The sequence below is a fragment of the Apaloderma vittatum genome, unplaced genomic scaffold (genome assembly GCF_000703405.1).
Source record: "Apaloderma vittatum isolate BGI_N311 unplaced genomic scaffold, ASM70340v1 scaffold15586, whole genome shotgun sequence".
NCBI classification, from domain to species: domain Eukaryota; kingdom Metazoa; phylum Chordata; class Aves; order Trogoniformes; family Trogonidae; genus Apaloderma; species Apaloderma vittatum.
In genome coordinates, this window is record NW_009721352.1 from 1 (window position 1) to 20,302 (window position 20,302).

The 20,302-nt window shown below is 38.6% G+C and overlaps 1 protein-coding gene across 1 annotated transcript; it reads right to left on the bottom strand.

The window, feature by feature from the left end:
• Positions 1–536: 536 nt before the first annotated feature.
• Positions 537–19,855, bottom strand: CLCN3 (chloride channel, voltage-sensitive 3). The gene is made up of 10 exons (XM_009871354.1): positions 19,676–19,855; positions 17,844–17,943; positions 15,523–15,710; positions 14,730–14,852; positions 13,210–13,416; positions 10,511–10,591; positions 8,805–9,350; positions 4,769–4,955; positions 2,432–2,830; positions 537–757 (listed from the first exon to the last, which is right to left on the bottom strand). Exons 1-10 carry the CDS (start codon positions 19,817–19,819, stop codon positions 537–539), a joined length of 2,196 nt encoding a protein of 731 aa, XP_009869656.1. The 5' UTR covers positions 19,820–19,855.
• Positions 19,856–20,302: the final 447 nt, after the last annotated feature.

The window sequence follows — 20,302 nt, forward strand, 5'->3', positions numbered from 1 at the left end:
CCAACCTGGATGATTCTGTGATTCTGTAACTAGTAGCAGTTATTTAGTTGTTAATATTCTGAAAATGAGAGCTTGGTGATAATCGCTGCCAGCAAACTCCAGAAGAGGAGATACTGACTGGATCATTTTCTCCTTTACTTTTTATGACCCCAGACATCCGTGGATGTTGAACGGCTGATCCATTGCACAGGACATATATAAGAATGAGGAAATACAGGCCTTCAGTTGTGCGCCACACAAGACTGAATTTCTGCAACACAAGTTGTGTCTCCTCCATGCGCATACAAAACTTGCTGAACGAGACCTAATTTTTAACAGAACATCTTAAGATGGCCAAAATCACCTGCCAGCTTACTTAGCATGCAAGGGAAGAGTAAGAATTTGGGAGGTGCTGCAGCGTGAGGGGCCTCAGTCGCAGTACCAAACTTACGGGTTCAAATACCACGATCCTGGAATATATCCTGGTTCAAATACTCTGATCCTGGAATTGAAAATTACTGTTTCTGACAAAACGAACGGCACCAGTGCCACTTTACTCACCCGTTGTGTGTTACAAGGCACTGCCTCAGACCCAGCTTCCGGAAAATATCCACCACTATTTCCATTGGTGTGTGGTCTGTCACGGTGAAAGGGCTCATATCAAGTATGCTCCTCAGCTTCAAAGGTCGAGGGCTTTCTGCTGGAAGCGATGGGGTATGCTGGGCAAAACAGACCCTGGAACTGCCAACAATCCCTTCTTGCTTCTTTCTGGCACTTTCTTTAAGAAAAAGAGGCGAGGGGGTGAAAACAGCAGAGAAGGAAGAATTTACATTCTTGGAGTAAGATAATTTAGTGCAAACAGATCAGCCAACACTACCAGGCCCTGATGTTATGCTCTAGGTGCCGATATTGTGCTACACGCTGTTTTGATGTGTTTCCATAGGCACGGCTTTAACCCTAGGAAGTGTTTGTGCAGAAATCACAAAAGCCATCTACCATACAGCTTTAGTCATTCTTTGGCTACTACCTTTCTCACTCCAATAAATAACTTTAAATTAAAGAAGTGGAGAGACTTAAAAAACGACATGCAGGAAGCATGTAGATGGCTGCTGAAGAAACTGTCGAGGGGAGAGGCAATCTCAATTGACAACCCCTCTGTCATCACTCCAATGGCCGCAATTACTGTTGGTCTGAAACCAAAGAACTCCTTTTCTGATCACTCTGAAACTGCTGTCTTCTCATTATAATGAATTTATATAGCTTTTTGTGAACAGGATCCTCTTCCTTTTAATGCCTTCATCACCCTGGTGACAATAGCTTCCCTCCCTGCTGCAGCCCAAACTATTTTGCACAATGACTCTTGTTAGGCCAGCCAAAATCCAAGACCAAGCAACTTAGACTGCAATGTCTGCAGCTGAAATGAGTCTTACTTGGGAAAGTACAGTATTAAAAGAACATTCTGCTATTGCTGCATTTACTCTTAAGTAAATGCAAACTTAAACCAGTAAGATGTCTATAACAGTTTCCAAGTTTTGGACATTCCTATACATCCTACATAGATAATCCTACAGCATACACACAGTATTAACACCACAGTGAAAAGTTCTACTGCAGTAAACAGTGTTGTGTTCACAAAAGATTATTTCTAAAAAGTTTCAGGAGACTTTGACGTCTCTTTCTCAAGTGTCTTTGTAAAAGAGATACGTTCCAAAGTACCATCTTATGAATTACAAAAAAAACCCACAACTTCCATCACTGATTTCATGCACTAGATGTTACACTTTCATAACGTTTTCTTACATAACAATGCTCTTTTTTATCCTCTAGTTAAGACAGTATCCTCAAAATCCACAGATTTTTTCCTGCCAGTGCACAAGGCATTGCCACAAGTTTCACAGAAGTTCTAATATTCACCCAGAGCCCCAACAGGGCTTGTGTGCTCATGTGACCAGGGCTAAATTTCCCATTAGACAATCTGAAAAATGGAAACCTAAAATCATTAATATTTTGCTTCTCTCTCTCTAATAAATCTTAGTTGTTATAACAACAGTAAATTGCATTCTGTCAAAGAAAAGTACAACATACATTTAAATTTAAAAATTACTTGGACAGTAACTGTCACAGAATCCTGCTGTTCTATGAGAATTACTCACTTCTGAAAAAGAATGTTAGCGTAGAGTTGCTTGAGGAAAAAGGATACTAGCAAAAGCCTCCAAACAAACAAAAATACTGTCCTAGATGAGGTTCTGACCTGTTTCGTTATGACAGCTTTTGTTTTTATAACAAAGAGATAAAAATTTTCTGCATTTCAGAGCCTTCAGTAAAGGAACAGACAGCCTGTGTGAGGTATCTGAATGTGAAATAAGTCTACAAACACACAGTAAATTCTGGTTTAAGCTAAAAAACCATTTAAACTGACATACAAAATCATGCAATAGTGGAAGATAATTACCTATTGCAATAGTTAAATCTCTTCTTAGAGCAAAGCCCACTAGTCTCTGGGATTCTTTTGACATAATAACAGGAAAACCGTTATAGCTGGTTTCGTTGATCAAGTTTTCGATGTCTTCAACTGTCATATTATCCTGTGTCAGAACTGCTAAAGGTGGATCGCTTCTTCGAGGTCTCATAACATCGGCAGCCAGTGTTGTGTGAGTAAATTCTTCCTTTGCATCCAAGAAAGGATATCCATTCAGTCGGATGTGTGCCTCATAGATGCCTTCCCTACCAAAGGCATCTCCTACCCACTTACTGGTCATGACTGCAGCCATTAGGGGCACAATATATTCCAGCCCTCCCGTTAGCTCAAAGACAATAACTACGAGGGACACGGTCATCCTTGTCACACCACCTGCAAGGAAAATGGCAGCCAGTAACATTCCAGTATCAGATACTAGCCAGTTTAGAATTTCCTGCCTTCCCGTTGAGAACTACATGTGCAACTTTGCCCTTAAAGGTCATCTGACAAACATCATTCTGTGTAATACCAACAGAAGCAGTCAGGAAAAACAAACATAGTACTTTTAGAGTAAAACAGTAAACCAGAGAGCTTTAGGGAAAATTCCTAGAAAGTGAGAGAATAAGGGGATTTGAAAAATATATGCAGTTACTTAATGCAAACTAAGAATCAAATTATGTATTTCTCCATGCCACACCTGGGTTAAAAATACTATGAAATGCAAGGAAATCCAGTAAGATAAGAATTTGGAAAAATAATAGAACTAATGCGGGGAAGTCACGGGCAGCAATTTAACAGCCGCGTTGTCCAAAAGTTTAGGAATTTAATGCTGTTGCTGAATCATAAAAGCTAAATTGAATTCTGAGCTAATGAAAAGAAATCTCTTTCTTGGACAAAATGACAGGGATTATATTTCACTTTTGTATAGTATTTGACATGTCTTTTCTGCCAAGGTTTCTCATGCCATATCTTCATTAAATAAAAAGATGTGATCCTTCTTTCAATGCCTTCAAAATTGATTCAGGTTGATCCGTTAAAAAACAAAATCACATGTCCAAAACCTATATTTGTACCACTCATTTATTTGATTACCCAAATGCACTTTTCCTTAAGGAAAAGGTCTACTTTTTGCAGTATCTGTACTAATAGCTTCTAAGTTTAATTTCTAAGGCAACCAAGTTACAAGCTAGAACAAGGCCTTCAAAAAAACCTCTTCTAGTTTAGATGCCCAGCTTGAGCCTCTTTCCATGAAGCTGATTTTCCAGTTTGTAAACTAGACTTGTTAAAAATACCGCAAGCTGAACTCCCCAGATCATCAGACACTTCTGAAAGTTTTGCTTGGATTATGAATTTCAAGAATGTTTTTTGCAATTCATGTAGACGTGGCAGCTGATCAAATCAGCTTCTTGTAATAATTTTAACAGTACTTGACTCTGCCAATCCTCTACTTTATACATTCCAAGAAACCAATTTTCCTGACTGATGTAGAAAATGACACCTTGATACCAAAAAGAGAAAGCAAAAACTATTTAAATTTTATTTCTCATCAATTTAAATTGCACATTATTCCTCAGATCACAAGGATGTGACATCTCATGTAGAGATGTGAACGTATTATTCTGAAAAGTCCATAAAAAATGTGTTCCAGAACTGCACAGGTTTCTATCTCCTTTCATTGGCCAGTTGTTCTATCACCCAACAACACACCACCACCACCTCCTCCCCCAGGAAGGGGAATTGGGCACAGGAAAGAAGACCCGTGGGTTGAAATGGAAGCAGATTTAATAAAATAAAAATAATAAAACTCCCTTAATATTAGTATTAATACAAAGTGCATGAAGTTGTACTCAGCCAATGCAGTGGTTGCAAGCTGCACACTCCCAGCAGAGAATGCTGGATGCCAGCACTGCGAGCACCACGGCTCCAGCAAAAATGCGATGGTCATGGTAAACAGGAGAGCAGCCTCGGGAGGTGGATGACAGGCGAGACCCTCCAGGGATGGCAGCCGTCAGGAGAAGAGACCACCCCCAGCAAACTTTCTAATCTACAGTGAGTGTGCTGTTTATGGCATGGAATACTGCTGTTGGCCAGCTTGGGTCAAAACCAAGGGTAAAGACCCTGATCACTAATGGAGAACCACACACCACAGCTGGCCACAAATGCAAACAAAGTGTCTCAGCAACTTTGTTTTCACTGAATCAGGAACTTTACTCTTCTCAGAAATGCAGCTTTCCTGAGTAAAAAATTGATTCTATGACTGTATCCCAACAATGCCAGGACAGCAGCATACAAGAAATGAGCTACTTATTTACTTTGTCATATCTTATTTACCTAAGCACGCAGCAGCACCGACCATGGCATAAAGACCAGGTGTGATACAGTCAGCTCCAACTTCACACCACTCCTTGAAAATGAACCAGTCATGGTGGTAGTAAGCCAGCTGCTCCACTGCAATTCCCACGATCCTTCCCGCTATTGCTCCGATTGCCATACTCGGTATGAATAACCCTGATGGAACCTGCGACAAAACCAGAAGAACTGCTGTCATGCTGATGGGAACGTACATGATGCATCGTTTTACAAGTAATTTTTTTTTTCCAAAAGAGATGTAAATACTCCAATTACCAGGCTAAAAACATGAAAATTGACCTTGCAAGGTTAGTAAAACTTGACACAATGCTATTGATACCTTTGATCAATCTGGTTAGCTGAATCCATTTTATGAGGATGTTTGTTTTTAAGAGCAAATCTATCACCTCAGTCTGACTTGTGCTGCCAGTACTGAGAAGTTCTTTCGATTTCCCTTATTACTTCATGTTGCGCTAAGTCAATATTCATTTACTACAAGCTTTGCAAATCGGGGTGCCTTACCAAACTGATTCCTAACATTGCCATAAATTAAATGGCCAACTAAACAGTGATTTTTAGAAGAGGCTTTGCCTACTATCCTGCAGTTTCCCATAAAAAGGAGCATGGATAGAATGCTAAATCCACCAAGAGAGAAAAAAGCAGGACAATTCCCACTGCAAAGAGAGCACATTACTGTAAAAAAGAAGTTCCTACTACAATTTTAGTTATTTAAACTGTTCTTCTGTTTTTAACTAAAACCTGAAAAGGCCACACACCCTTGCCATACTAATATGGCTTTGTAAAACATTATTGCAAGCCTTGCCTTTATCAGCAACTTCGTAAGAAGTGAGGATTCATCTGAGAAACTGCTGTCATGTATCTTTTCTCATCCTTAGGATCATCTGTCTTTGCAAATCTCATACTGGTGTCTAAGAATTTCAAATGCCCGCTGTTTCTTCTCACAGCAGTTCTTGGTATCAAAATACTTTCTATTGTGACTGAGATACAGATCTGATTAAAAATAAGTAGTAGAATTTTTTATTTTTTGTCTAAATGCACGTAAACCCATCTTGTCAAAATCACTTCATTAAAAAATTGTACCTGGTGTAACAGCTATGAAATTTAAGTACAGATTTTGCCATGGAATCCAATACCTGGTGCAGAACTGTATTTCACAATATTTTAATTATTATTATCATGATTATACCAATATTTATATTTCCAAAGATGATTTCTAACAGACAAACCACAAACAAACATCAAATTTCGTGTTTCAAAGCCAGCAGCATAGGTTTTAGGGAAAAAGTTTAATATTCCTTCATTCTTATCTTGAATTACCTAATATTTCTGTGCTGATACAGGTAACTGTTCAATGCTGTCATTTTAGTGTAATATCCAAATTGTGCACGCATACCACTACTGTTATTTCCTACAATTAATCATACGCCTAAACTCCTTTCTAACTGTTAAAATCAATTTACTTTTTTTTTTCTGACTGAAATTCTTTCTTGGTGAAGAGTTCAATAGCACTCTGAAAAAATAACATTACAGATATACAAGTAATTAAATAAATCTTTGAAACTGCCTCAGACTCTAGTCTGCTACAACATTATACCACAACTTCAGTCTCCACATGGAAATTGCATCCAAATTGTTTCTGGTCCTTTGAGAGCATAACTTTTTTATGCACCTAGCTCCTCTTCCTTCCGTCACATGTGGATAATGGTTACAAGTCTAATTATGATTTTACAGCTGCATTCATTTGTACAAGCCTCTGAATCACAAGTCACAAAGTGAAGAGCAACCTTCCCTAAGCAGCAAGGAAAAAAATATTAGGTTCTGCCTTGTCTCAGCCTTCTTCCGCAGTGCATGCCAACCTAACGCAAGTTATGCTACAGAGGAAACGATCTGTTCTGTGGCACAGGTATTAGCTTTGAAACAAGCAAGGATGGGTGCAGCTTTCCACTTTTTCAGCTGCATAGCTGCATACCCATCAGGTTGTGAGGCAAAGCTGTAATCCCACCTCAGAGGGTGGTCATCAGAATTTACACAGTAACGAGTCTGCTGATAATAAGCAGTACAGTATATGTACAAAAAAGCCTGAAAGAAAAACAAAACAAACCTCCAAATCTCTGCCAGCTCAGCTTCCTGGTGACCCTTGTTCCTGGCATTAAGAGCAGCAAGAATCGCCATGCCTCACAGGCAGCAGCTAAGGCGCTTTGCTCACCTCACAGAAAAACAGTTCCTGTGGGGCAGATGTGTGTTTGCACGTGGCTGCAGTGCCAGAAACAGACCTGGAGAGCCCAGAGGACTCTTAGTAATGATTTAAATAAGTCGTCTTTTTTTTTCCCTATTAAAATTTGAATTTTCTCCTCTTTTCATAGAAATAAAGCTTAAAATGCACATAAGTGTAACATTAATTGATAATCTCATTTCCAGATACTGGCTGTCACTCTAACTAGCTACACGCTTTAAAGCTTCTGGAGAGAAGTATGTAGCACAGTCCCCTCAGTGATGGCAGCCTGACTCCCTGCCTGCTGGCAAAGTAATTAATATATTCTTACAACTTCACAAACATATTTCCACCAAACTGCAGATGCTAAAGTTCTGAGAAAATGAACCAAAATGAAATTAAATGTAAGCTCTACCATTCTGTAATCTAGGGAATTCTAATACACAAAGTGTGACGCTGTGGTGACAATCCCATGAGAAAGAGCCAGATGCACACTTAGACCTAGGCAGAGCCCTAAGTGTAAGAGAAATACACTAAGTGAATACAAAACAATACAACAGATTGGAGTGGCCGCCTTTGGAACAATGTCTGAAATGCTGACCTACGCAAGACTAGCATTTGAAATACACAAAATGGATTTCTCTTACCTGTCAACCAACATAGGGAAAATAACTTCAAGTAACAGAATGCAACATCTTCTAAAATACCAACACGTGAGAAACACAACACGATATTGTTCTCTCAGTCACAGAATGACAAGAAGGTTGAGGTTGGACGTGACCATTCCAGATCGTCTACCTCTGCTCAAGCAGAGTCAACTACAGCAGGTTGCCCAGCATTACATTCAGTCAGGTTTTGGGTATCTCCAAGGATGGAAACTGAGTCCTTGTTCTCTGGACAACCTATTCCAGTGTTCAACCACTCTCACAGTAATGAAGTGTTTTCTCAAGCTTCCAGTTACATGGAACAGCAATACAGACTGAAAAGTTCAAGCCAGTTTAACCACGAATCCTGAACATTTCACAATGTGTTTGTGTTAAGATGCATTTGATAATGATGTAGTGCAAAAAACTATGAGAGGGAGCCTGACAAGACAGAAAATAAAAAGTATGACAGCTATATCATTCAAGAAACGGTCACAGCTTTGAGAGAAGCTGAAGAAAGCTCCAAAACAGATAAACGACCAGGAAAAACAAAAATTACACTCCTTTGTAATGCAGAAGAAATTCCCGTTACAGCCACATGAACAAAGCCTCCTTTTTAGTCATGACAGGCAATACTTGAAATTCAGGAAAGAAATCATCATCAGCTCCCTTTGACAGTCTGCAGTAATTACACTGACATGATAAATGAGGAGATGGTTTTAAAAAAAAACCCTACAAGTTTTTCAAGAGGTACCATCTTCCCTTATTTGCTGTAACAGGACTGGGGAACCTAAGTGGTTATGTCTGAACTCGGCTGAACTCAGCTCTTGGAAATTTTAGAATCATCCTTATTGTTGAATCAGGCCCACACAAACAGCCATCCATCTACACAGTTACTGTTCCCTATTAAATTTAGCACGTTTCTATTCAGCTGAACAAAGGCTACTCTGAATTTAATTAAACTTAATATTGTTTTTGACATGATTTGATTATTAATCAACAGTGAAAAGACCTTTTTAAAAAGAAGTACACAAGAAAAAAATTTCTGTAAACAGAGCTGCTAGCTTTGAGAGATGGAAAACGAGAAAGATAGTAATTAAATAATCACAGCGGATGAAACACCCCCTGCATTCACACTTACCTTGATACCAAAGGTGAAGACTGTCATGATTATTTTAAATATGAGTGCTAAACACAACTGCCATATAGCTGAATAGACTCCAGTGCCTGCTGGACGGTCAGGAATATCATCTACTATTTTGCTTGCATTCATGTCATTTCTGTAGTCACAGAGGGAGGAGGATTCTAATGGCCCACAGTCTGTGAAGAGCTCTTTAATAAGCTCACTGGTGTTCAGCCTTGTATATGGATTAGGAAATGCAATGACAGCTGTTATTGCTGCAACAATGATAACCTCCAGGACAGGATACTTCCCAAATTTTGTAGATTTGCGTCGACGACACCACGCGATGTTTGCTCGGATGAAAAACGCTCCCCAGAGCCCACCAAATACTCCCAAAAGAATAAAAGGAAGCAGTTCAAAAAGGTACCAAGGAGTGTGATATTCCACATAAAAAAGAACTAGGCGGCTATTACCAAAAGGATTGATGGACCTTAAAACAAATGCAGCTACTAAAGCAGCAAAAAACGATCTCCATAAAGTTTTCAGTGGGAAATAGTAACTGACCTGCAAAAGACAATACATGAGAATTATTAGTGCATCAATGAAAAATACTGGAAAGACTATTTTATGCACAGGTTCAAGTCCTGCTGCTTATATGGTAGATGCTAAAAAAAATACTCTTACATTATCAGAGTTATTCTTGCCTCCTGGAGCACTGGCATTTCAGCATACACTATGTTTTTTAAAAGCTCTACAATAATTCATGTTTATATCGGGTTTGAGGTCAATAGTAAAGCAGTATTGAAACCACTGCTGTTTTAATACTGTTAGTAAATAATTTATGTTTAAGAGCTTCTCTGTTTATAAGTAATCTCTTTATAGCATTCATAAGAACCAGGCTGCACACTCGCTGCTCTCTCAGACTTCCTGCACCCTTCAACCCGCACAGAACGGTTTCTGGCAGATGTGCTATTTTTATGAAGTGTGATTAAAACACTAAAGAAAAAAATCCTCAAAACTGAGCATGTGAATTCATACACGACCCACATAGCCTGATTTGAGTTTCAAGAGATTTTTTTTTCTGGTTTTGGGGTGAAATTTTTGGCAACAAAGAAATTCCTTAAAATAGTATTTTGCTTCCTTTTTTCAATTCAGAGATTTTTAGGTTTGGTTTGGTTTTTTTTAAGTGGTAATGATCTAAATAACATTCTTACGTATTTTGAAAACTAAGTTCATTTGAAACACTAATGGGAGAAGAGAGTTTGGTAGCCTTGGAGGTTAGTTTTGCCTTTCCAACACTAGCATATTCAATTGTGTTTAGGAACTAAAACTTCAAGAAAAGTAATGTTTAAATACATGCTTCACAAAACTGTCAAATTAGTTTCTAAAGCCTTTTCAAAATGAAAAAAAACTTTTTTTTTCTGAATATACCTCTAGAGTGAAAAACTTCTGTATCTCTATCTGTATGTAAACTGTAATTATTGACTGACTTGGCGCTTCTCCAGAAAAACACAACTGAGAACTAAAGCAAAGCTGACATTCATCCAAAGAAAAGAAAAAATATCTTTAGGAATATGCTCGTAACAGGACTCTTGACTTTGAAACTGAGTCCAAAAATAATGTCCTCCTTAGGAAGGACTCTGCAGCTTAATGGAGCCTGAGATCATTCATGCTAAAAAAGATTTTTAAAAATGCCCATCCTTCAGTGCCATCTCTTGACATACCTCCTCCAGACTGAAAAGAACTCCACCGATTGGGGCACCAAAGGCAACAGATACTCCTGCTGCTGAAGCAGCTGACAACACCTGGAAAAGAACAACAGGGAGGAGTTTTTTTGGAAGTCTGTGATACGCTGTAAAGACAAACAACAGAACCTCATTACAGCTATCGGTTTCTTTTGTGCTTCTACCAAGGACGCACAGACTTGCTAACAGAAGAACATCAAGTAAGCGTATCAGAACACCCACAGGACGTGTCCACAGAGGCCACCAACCAAGTACTAGCCATGATGAAGCCAAGGATGCTGCTAAAAGCCTCCCCAGTGAAGCACGCAAAGGAGTCTATGCTTCAGTATGAAACTGCTGATATCTCATTTTCAAGAAATTGTAATAAGCTTTCTGTGTGCTAGAGCAGGCAATTCCACTGTGTCATACGTCAAGCAAGCAGGGCAAAAGACCAGCTTGGTTTCCTTGTGGAGGTCGAGAGCAAAAAAAATTGTATGATCTTCGGAAGCAAGGTCAGGCTTTGCAGGAAGATTAGTTGTGGTTTGTATATGCAGGAAGAAGATACAACAGGCCAAAACTCAATTAGAGTTGGAACTGGTCAGTGTTATGTCAGATAACAAGAAGGGCTTTTTAAAGTACATTAATAGCAAGAGAAGGTCTAAAGAAAACATTGGACCAGTACTTGTTGGTCATCTGGGATGAGCAAAAAGTGGAAGCATTCAGTGTATTTTTTGGCTCAGTCTTTAACAACTGATAGACCTTGGGCTGCCCAGTCCCCTGAGGCAGAGGATCACAAGCGTGGGAGCAGTTACTTTCCATTTGTGGGCACTGAAATTGTAAGGGATCAGCTGCATCAGCTGAATGTTCACAAGTCCATCGGCCCTCATGGGATTCATCCCAGAGTACTGAAGGAGCTAGAGGATGTTACAGCAAGACCCTTCTCAATCACCTACCAAAGGTCTTGGGAGTCTGGGGAGGTCCCTGCTGAAGGTAGCCGGTGTTACTCCAATCTACAGAAAGTGTGTGAGGGAAGAACCAGGGGACTACAGATCTGTTTGCCTAACCTCAGTTCCTGAAAAAATTATGGAGATTACACAGGGTGCTACTGAAAGAATGTTAAAGAATAATGCAATCATCACGCACAGACAACACCTGAGTTCACAAAGGCAAAGTCCTGTTTAACCAATTTGATATCCTTCTATGATAAAGTCACTCGCCTAGTGAATGAAGGGAAGGCAGTGGATATACTTTTTCTGGATTTATTAAAGCTTTTGATACTGTCCTTCACAGCATCCTCCTGGACAAGTCCAACTGTGGGATAAGCAGGTTCACAGTGTGCTGGGGGAAGAACTGGCTAAATGGCTCAAAGGGTTGTAGCGAAAGGGCTGGCGACCAGTCACCAGCAGTGTTCCTCAGGGTTCAATTCTAGTCCCACTCGACACATTTATCAACATTCTGGATGCAAGAGATACTTAAGATGGGGTAAGCTGTGAGAGAGAACAGTGAGAAGAAAGTGTGAGGAACAGCCCTGCCGAGGCTGAAGTCAGTGAGAAAAGAGGGAGAAAGAAGGTGCTCCAGGTGCCAGAGCAGAGATTCCCCTGCAGCCCATGGAGGACCATGGCAGAGCAGATCTCCACCCTGTGGCCCATGGAGGACCCCACAGGGGAGCACGGACCCGTGCCCTGATGGAATCTGCAGCCTGTGGAGAGTCCACGCCAGAGCAGGCTCCTGCCGGGAGCCACAGCCTGCAGCGAGGAGCCCATGCAGGGGCAGGTGTTCTGGCTGGAACTGCAGCTTGTGGGGAATCCAGGTGGAGGCACAGTCCATCCCTGAAGGACTGCACCGTGTGGAAAGGAGCCATGCTGAAGGAGTTTGTGAAGGACTGTTTCCTGTGGGTGGGACCCCGTGCTGGAGCATGGGAAGAGCACGAGGAAGAAGGAGCAGCAGAGACAAAGTGTTACAAGCTGGCTGCAGTTCCCATTCCCCATCCCATTTGGCAGCTTTGGGATAGAAGAGTCAGGAGTTAAGTTGAGCCTGCAAAGAAGGGACAGTGGAGGCAAAGAGTTTTTAGGTTTGCTTTTATTTCTACTACCTTACTCTGTTATGAATTGGCAAAAAATTATTTTATAATTACTTATAACACAATAATATTAATCGTCAGGTCTAGACCGGTTTGATTGCGATGGTAACTGGTGAGTGATCCCTTTGTCCTTATCCTGACCTATGAGCTTCTCATTTTCTCCTGCTGCCTTGCTGAGGAGGAGGGGTGAGAGAGCAGCTTGGTGGGCACCAAGGCTAACCCACCGCACTCTTACCAACAGCAACAAACTGGAACAGAGCAGGAACACAGTGTCGTCAACCCTTCTTCAGGAGTAATCTGCACACAGATGCAAAAGTCCTTTGCTGTCCTCACAAATAAAGACACTAATCAATTACCAAAATGTACAGCCAAGAACAGAAAGAATTCCAGTACAATCAAATGGTTTCTGAGGTGGGAGAAATGCATATTCACTCCAACATGGGAACAATTTACCTTGGACAACATTAGAGATAATACGTTGATCTTAACACAATAAATAACTATTGATAATCCAAACCTAAAAACTGTCCGAGAGAACCAATATCAACATCTTTCAAAGAGATCAGTGTAAATGCATGGATATTCAATACATTCTAGAAATTGATTTACAAGAACTTACCTCTCTTTTTTTAGCTTCATTCGTGCTGTACTTTGGAAAGAGGTAGGAAAAAATATTCCCACAGCAGCAGGCAACATGTACCAAGGGACCCTCTTTTCCTAAACTCAAACCTGATGCAACAGCCAAGACTAAAGTAATTGTTTTTATCATCAAAGTCCACTTCCCCAAGTAACCTCTGATGATGAAGCCACTCAAAATAGTTTTTATCTGGAAGAAAGAAAAAATAGTATGTTATTGCATTCTGCTTTCTTGAGAAAATAATTATTTTTTATCATTTCAGCTGCATAACTTTAAAAATAGCTTTTAGAAATTACTAACTTTATCACACTTCAAAACATGTATTGTTCAGATTGCTACATTGAGTCCATTTGGTTGCCAGAGGCTTTCCATTTACAATTTACTCTGAAACATTAGACAGTAACATACAACAACATTATCAATTACATTTAGTAGAAAATGAAACAGCAGTAGCTTCTAAGAATGCATTCATCAGTTTATGATATAATCTATCAAGTGAAAGTCAAAAAACTTCCGAAGGAAAAATTAACCTGCAAAAACTGTACTCAAGGTCATCTATTATACAATATCACATCTGCACCACTTTTACCCCTCTCTGTTTTCTCATTATGTTTTACCATCTCTGCATAAAAATTTAACAGCAGATTCCTTGACAAAGATGGAAAATATCAGCCTTTTTCCACTAGAAAAGATGTATCATGTGTCTAAGTTACTACTTTGCCTAACAGCGTCACATTAGCCTGGGAAATATGCCCATATATAAGAAATAATATAGTTATCATAGGAAAGGACAACATGTCTATAAATAGGATACACACAAAACACTGGGCAGCTGTGTCTAGAAAGTAAAGGTTTGGAAGCCAATTTAAGATGAAAAATCTTCTGGAATAATGGCACAGAACCATCCCAGGCTTATTCAGAAGCAGGATTTGTCCTTCAACTTCTACATGTATAAAGAAATATTTACAGAATGACTGGAGAAATGAGTCTGATCAGACCTTGACTTGGGGTTTTTCCCTGCCATGCAGTGCATAGTAGCAGACAGCAAGTGTAAAAACAGCAAGTTTTGGGGGATGTTACATGTTACTTTGTGACTGTCTGATGGTTTGTGCGATTTAAAACCGGCGCAACAAACGATCAGTTGCTGTATCAAAGGGCCCATATTCTGTTAATGAGTCACTGCTCTCTTACCACTTGCAGGGAGGGTGGCAGTTGGAGGAGGTTTGGAAATCAATCCAGAACTCTGTTCTCTTATGCTAAATGCTTTATAAAAAAATAGTCCATCCAGAAGCACTCAGCAAAATTTACAAACTCCAGAGATTCTCTGAATTTTGAGCTATTTTTCTCAGCAACAATTAGCACAATTACTTTATTCCATTTGAATACTTGTATTAATGTATTTCATCAAAGTCACACGGTGCTCCCTCTTGCCTTTCCCTTGACCCTGTAAAGCAGCAGGAACATTAATATGAACCCTCTATAATGCATGTATTAGACCTTACCTCAGGTATGCCCGAGCCACAGGCATAGGGAGCAAATACCTTCACCAGAGAAACTGCTAAGAAGGCAAAGCTCAAAGCCCAGAAAATGTACATTATGTAGTTCATTATGTATGAACCTGGACCCTAAAAGCAAAAACAAAAACAAAAAAATATGTCAGAAAATAAATTTGACGTAGGAGCAAAATCACTACTGAAAATAACCCAGAACTACTCTTGCTGCAAATACACTTCTGCATCCATTTTGAGAGACAGTAAGCCAAGAAAGAGGGAATTTTGTTTGAAAAGCATCAAGTCAAGACACCTGCACATCAGCAAACTGGGTTATACAAGGTAGAAAGTGTTCTAACACTTCATTTTAGAAAGAAAAAATAAGTATAGCACAAGGTTGGGGGGTTTAATAGCTGTTAGCTGCTTAAGTCTACTGAACACTGAGTAAATTTTTATTTAAAAATTTCTGTAGTAGAAAAACTAAAACCAATCTATTCTTAGTTCCTGGAGAACACCACAAATTTCATATTTTTTATGTATAGTTATAATTAAGAATAGAAATTCTTGTGTTATTAACAGTTCTATACTCTCATAACTTCCTTACACCTACAACACCCCAAGCCCCCTTGCAGTGCACGAAATGCACATTTATTACACCTGTCAATCCATTCAGATGCTGAAAAAGAGAACAGAGAGTACAACCCAAATGCCTGTTTAGAACTCTGACTGTAAGACCATTATTTTCTTTCCATGTTCAGTCAAGCTGCTGAGCAAGACCCCCTCCCAAGGATGGGTATATACTTACTTCTGCTTGCCCAATTATTAGTTCGGCCCATGTTTTCCACTGTGGACATTTATCCCTCTCTTCAAACGTGGTCTCATTTGAACCCCAACAACACTGTTCATGGTTAAACCACAAAGCACTCAGGCAAATGCCTTCCTTTAAGTCAGTCATCCAGTCAGCAGCAATGTCAATTAATCCTGCCAATGCCCCTGTTGTAGCAACAGTTTTGTATTAATATTCTGGTAAACAAGAATAACACACAGCTAAAATGAAGCAATGTGCTGGTATCGATCCACAGAAATTTTGATTACAGAAAAACGAAAGAAAGAGACATTTAAAATATTACTGATTTCCAGGAATATCTCCTATAAGCAATATGGTAAGATTAGTATTTGCTGAAAATTCAGTACTTTGTATATTTCCCAAGGACTGATAACATTTTTTTGATGAAAAAGACAACAGACCTGCTGACAAAACTACCTTGCCATGCCTCAGAGAACTCACCAACTGTTCTACTATGTTTGGTACTGAACAGCATATCTGGAGAAAGTAATTCTTACCCTGCCAAGAACAACACAGATAAAGCACCAAATAAACCCTGACAACACTCATGTGATCCACACACAAAATGACTCAATTTTGTAACATGGTGAGAGCACGTAAAATTCTTACTGCAGGTAGCAAACAGTATAGATAATAAGGAGTTCACAAACTCAAAGCTTAAGAGGGATTCTGTGTTATAATTACATGCAGAAAAATTGCTGAAGAGCCCTCAGAAAAACAGGCATTAAGAAATTGCTTCAAAGGACTTAAACATAATTTTAAACCCTCCTTTGTTTTACATAAGCAAAATATTTTTTTCATGGCAGCAGTATACTGAAAAAACTACTCCTAAAGGCAGTATTTTTGCAAACAGGTAAACCTGTTAACTAGCCATAATTTACTACTTTATATGTATTAATCACTACTAGAAATAGCTGTTTAGAGACACTTGTGTAAAGAGAATTACCTCCAATTTACTAGATTTGCTAATCTTGACAGACCCTCAGTTTGAGATCCTGGGCCAACCAATGTCAAAGACAGTATTTCAGTAGAGTAAAGTTCTGACCAAATTAATTAAAATACGTAAACCATAAGATCTCCCCATAGTGAAATCAAGGCTGTACCAGTTAAGATTCACTAGCCACATACAACAGAAAGCCACCAAAATGGAAAACCCCAGGAATGTTTACAGCCAGAGTTTGCTTGCTTTGTTGCTCAGAAACACAGTAAAGCAATTTTAATACATGTAGCAGCTTGGGGGGTGGAAACAGCACTGCATGCGTTAGCACTCAATTATAAAAAGCAATTACCAGTAATTATACACTCCCAGTCTGTACATTGAGGTATATAAACATACTACCAACTTTGCATATATATTAATTTATATGTGATTCGTGAAAGTGGTTATGAATCTATTTAAGTAGTGATTATACAGTTACCGTGCCTTTTTAACAGGCATAGCCATACTCTGCAACTAACCCAACTTTTCTAAGATCTCTGTTTGAAATACTTTTCTGGGGAAAACTGGGCACAAACTTTGTGAGTTACCACTCCCGCACGCATTGGTCACTCTGAACTATGCTGATAAAAAACAGCACTGCACGACAGTGGGCCCACAAACTATCAGATAATCTTAGCTGTAGAACTCACCCTAAAACACATTTAAAAGAAAAGATAGAGTTGAAGGAGAGGTCAACAAACTCTACCTCTTAAAGCTAATATGTTTCTTTGTAACAACATCTAGAAAGTTACTGGCATAAACCCATAGCTAGAGCTTGCTCATGTATAAAAGTACGCTTTATAAGGAAGTGTGTTTACAGAAACTACACATACACTAAAGCTACTTTTTGGTCCATATGGAACAAGTTCAGTAAAGTTCCTAGCAAAAAATAATAGAAAACCCAAAATAAATCCATAGGAGAAAAACAATCTAGCACAATCGACTATTTTAACAGACTTTCACAAGAAGTCATACAGGAAAAAAGTAAAATTTAATAGAACGGGAGAACATCAATCTCAGTCACAGGATTAAAAAACATCGATAATTTAGTAAGTGGAAGTTCCATAACTTTGAGAAACTCTCCCAAAATTCAGTGAGGATTTTGTTTTACATTTGACTAGTAAACTCATGCCTCAAAATGCTAAAGACTGTAAATCAAGATAGTCAACCTTTCCTTTCCCTCATGGAATTACAGCACTAGACTAAACCAGCTCTTATTCAGGTTGGTGGGTAACACACAAATGAAAAGCACAGTAACTTGCTGATGCATGTAAGGAAGAAATCCTGGTTTTTAATTTACCTGATGCCAAACCAGTTAGTGTGACTACTAGCCATCCTGACCATGCATCGTACAAACTTTTTGTCATCTCCCATGCTGATTCTTTCTTCTTGCTGTTAATCTGCAAAGAGAAATCGTTATGTACACTTGGGTTTCTGTAACACAAATAGGAGAAAAAAAAGTCAGTATGATACACAACCTGCTTGATGCAGGCAAATATACCCTCTCTTTGAACTACACGCATTCTCCTAGTGTGTCATGCTTTACATAGGTAAATCAGCCTGGTTATTCAGACATCAAGCAACTGACAAAGGAAAGTAAATTTGCTTAATTTAAAGAACTAAAATCCAGGAAATGCATTATTAGGATAAATTAATACTTTATATGATACACATCTAAAACATGTAATTGCAAAATTGTCTCTCTCCTAAATCTTAAATTGTTTTTATTGAACCTCAAATAAATTGTTCGTGTACTACTAATAAGATATTCCATACAACTGAAATTCCTAAACTTCTATTTGAAATACAAACATCTTTCTTTAGACTAAAAAAGACATAAAACCAAAACAAACCAAAAACCTGGCTAACTACCCTGAGATGCTTCTAGACAACTATTATTAATGAAATCTAAAGTTACTGTACTGAAAAAAACCCCAGTAATTCTTATTGTAGCCTTATTTACTTTGTGATAGCATTAACTACTGCATACACATCAAATTATGAAATAAAATATTACATGGGAGACATTCAAACAAGGTAGATATTCTCAGATTCATTGCTTAAGGATCTCTTTTCCTTAAAAAAGTGCTAGATAGTGCAATTATGGAGGTTTTGTTTTTTACACTAGTGTAAGACTTGTTTTTTTAACTGTCAAAGTTAATCAGCATATATACCCTACATTTTGCTTCTAGAAAGTCAAATATTTTGTTTAAAAAAACCACCAGAATAATACCACAGTGTTGTAGGTGAAGGAACCTCTCCCCTGATCCCTTCATACAACTACAATTCATTTTTAGTTATGTATTTTGATCAGTTAAAGATATTTTAGGAGAAATGGCATCTCCAAACCTGTTCTGGTTTTAAAGTTAATTGATATAAACACCCCAAAAGTTTGACAATAAGGCTCAAAATAGCATATTTCCTCCTAAAATGCTGTTAAAAAAGTCTGTTACATGAATGATAGTATCAAGCCTCTTACTAATACAACTTGAGTCCACTTAATGAAAGAATTAATTGCAGAGCACACTAATAAAGATGAAATGCCTGAACTTGGAGGATCTCTGGATGAAGTCAATAGAAAAGAGGCAAAAAGCACGTTCGGTGATAGGAGAGTGGAAAGGACACCTACCATACATACCAAGACTACTTTTTTATTAAGCATATATACACCGATATGAGCATTTTCACTTTTCATAATCTGCACAGCAGGGGCAGCACACAGCAGTAGCACAGACACACTTGTGTCAGCACAAAAGCAATATACATCAGGGCTCACTTTTCTGCACAAGTACTACTATGAGCACTATTGTTCTACTACAAATATACCTATGTTGGAAAATAACCTTAAATACACTAGCATGCAAACAAAGGCAGTACTGTAACGTCAGCCAGATGACCGAGAACTATATTGGCTCTGTTAAATTACTGTTTCCTTTCCAAGTTATAATACTGTTGCAAGGCTGCAGGTATGCATGAAACAGTGCTCTTCTTAGTAGCATTCAGATAGTTCTAGCTGATGCAACTACTTACAAACTTAAAGCATTCACATATTTGTACATGTTACTAGATGGGACATTAATTCCAATGTCCAACAAAACATATTTTCCGAGTATTGTTATTTATCTTCAGTACCCGTCTATGTCTTTCTCTGTCCTTGCACTTCTCTCGAACCCAGTCGATGGTGTGGAAGTCATCGTATGTTCCTACTCCAGGAATCGGTTCATCCAGAAGATCGAGTAAATGTGTTGAACTGTTGATACTTCCTCCATTTGTCATTGTATAATGCGTTCCTGTGGCAGAGGAAAGACAGGAACTAATTAATTCTGCAATGAACTAAGTATTCTAATGTTCATAAGGTTACGACACATAAAATTTCTGAATAAGTAATTAAGACACTTCCCATAATATGCATATTTTACTTCATTTTGGTCTCTCAGTGTTGCATGTCACTGGTTTTTTCTATCACTCATCCGTAGGTTAGATTTGCACAAGTCACTTTGTATTTCCATTGGTTAAATCTGAATGTACTAGTCCCGTCGTTGTGCTTTTTTGTGTGCACACTACAAAGAAACTTCAATAGAACAAAGTGGAAAAAATAAGCAGCTTCAACACACATTTGAATTTAAGCTTATTACAGTGTATGAACTACCAGAGGAAAATGTGACTGTAAGAAAACAAAAACAGATGATCAGATACAAAGTTCACAACACTTCCATAAGTTGCCATTTATTTTTAAATACACATACCATTGACTACTAA

What these genes read in the sequence shown, in the direction of transcription:
- CLCN3 (XM_009871354.1), bottom strand. Translation starts at nt 19,819, where the DNA reads ATGACAAATGGAGGAAGTATCAACAGTTCAACACATTTACTCGATCTT. An exon ending in ACAGAGAAAGACATAGACGG is followed by an intron (nt 17,944 to 19,675) that starts GTACTGAAGATA and finishes TTCTCTTTGCAG; the next exon opens with ATTAACAGCAAGAAGAAAGA. An exon ending in TCTTCACCTTTGGTATCAAG is followed by an intron (nt 4,956 to 8,804) that starts GTAAGTGTGAAT and finishes GTTTTGTCGCAG; the next exon opens with GTTCCATCAGGGTTATTCAT.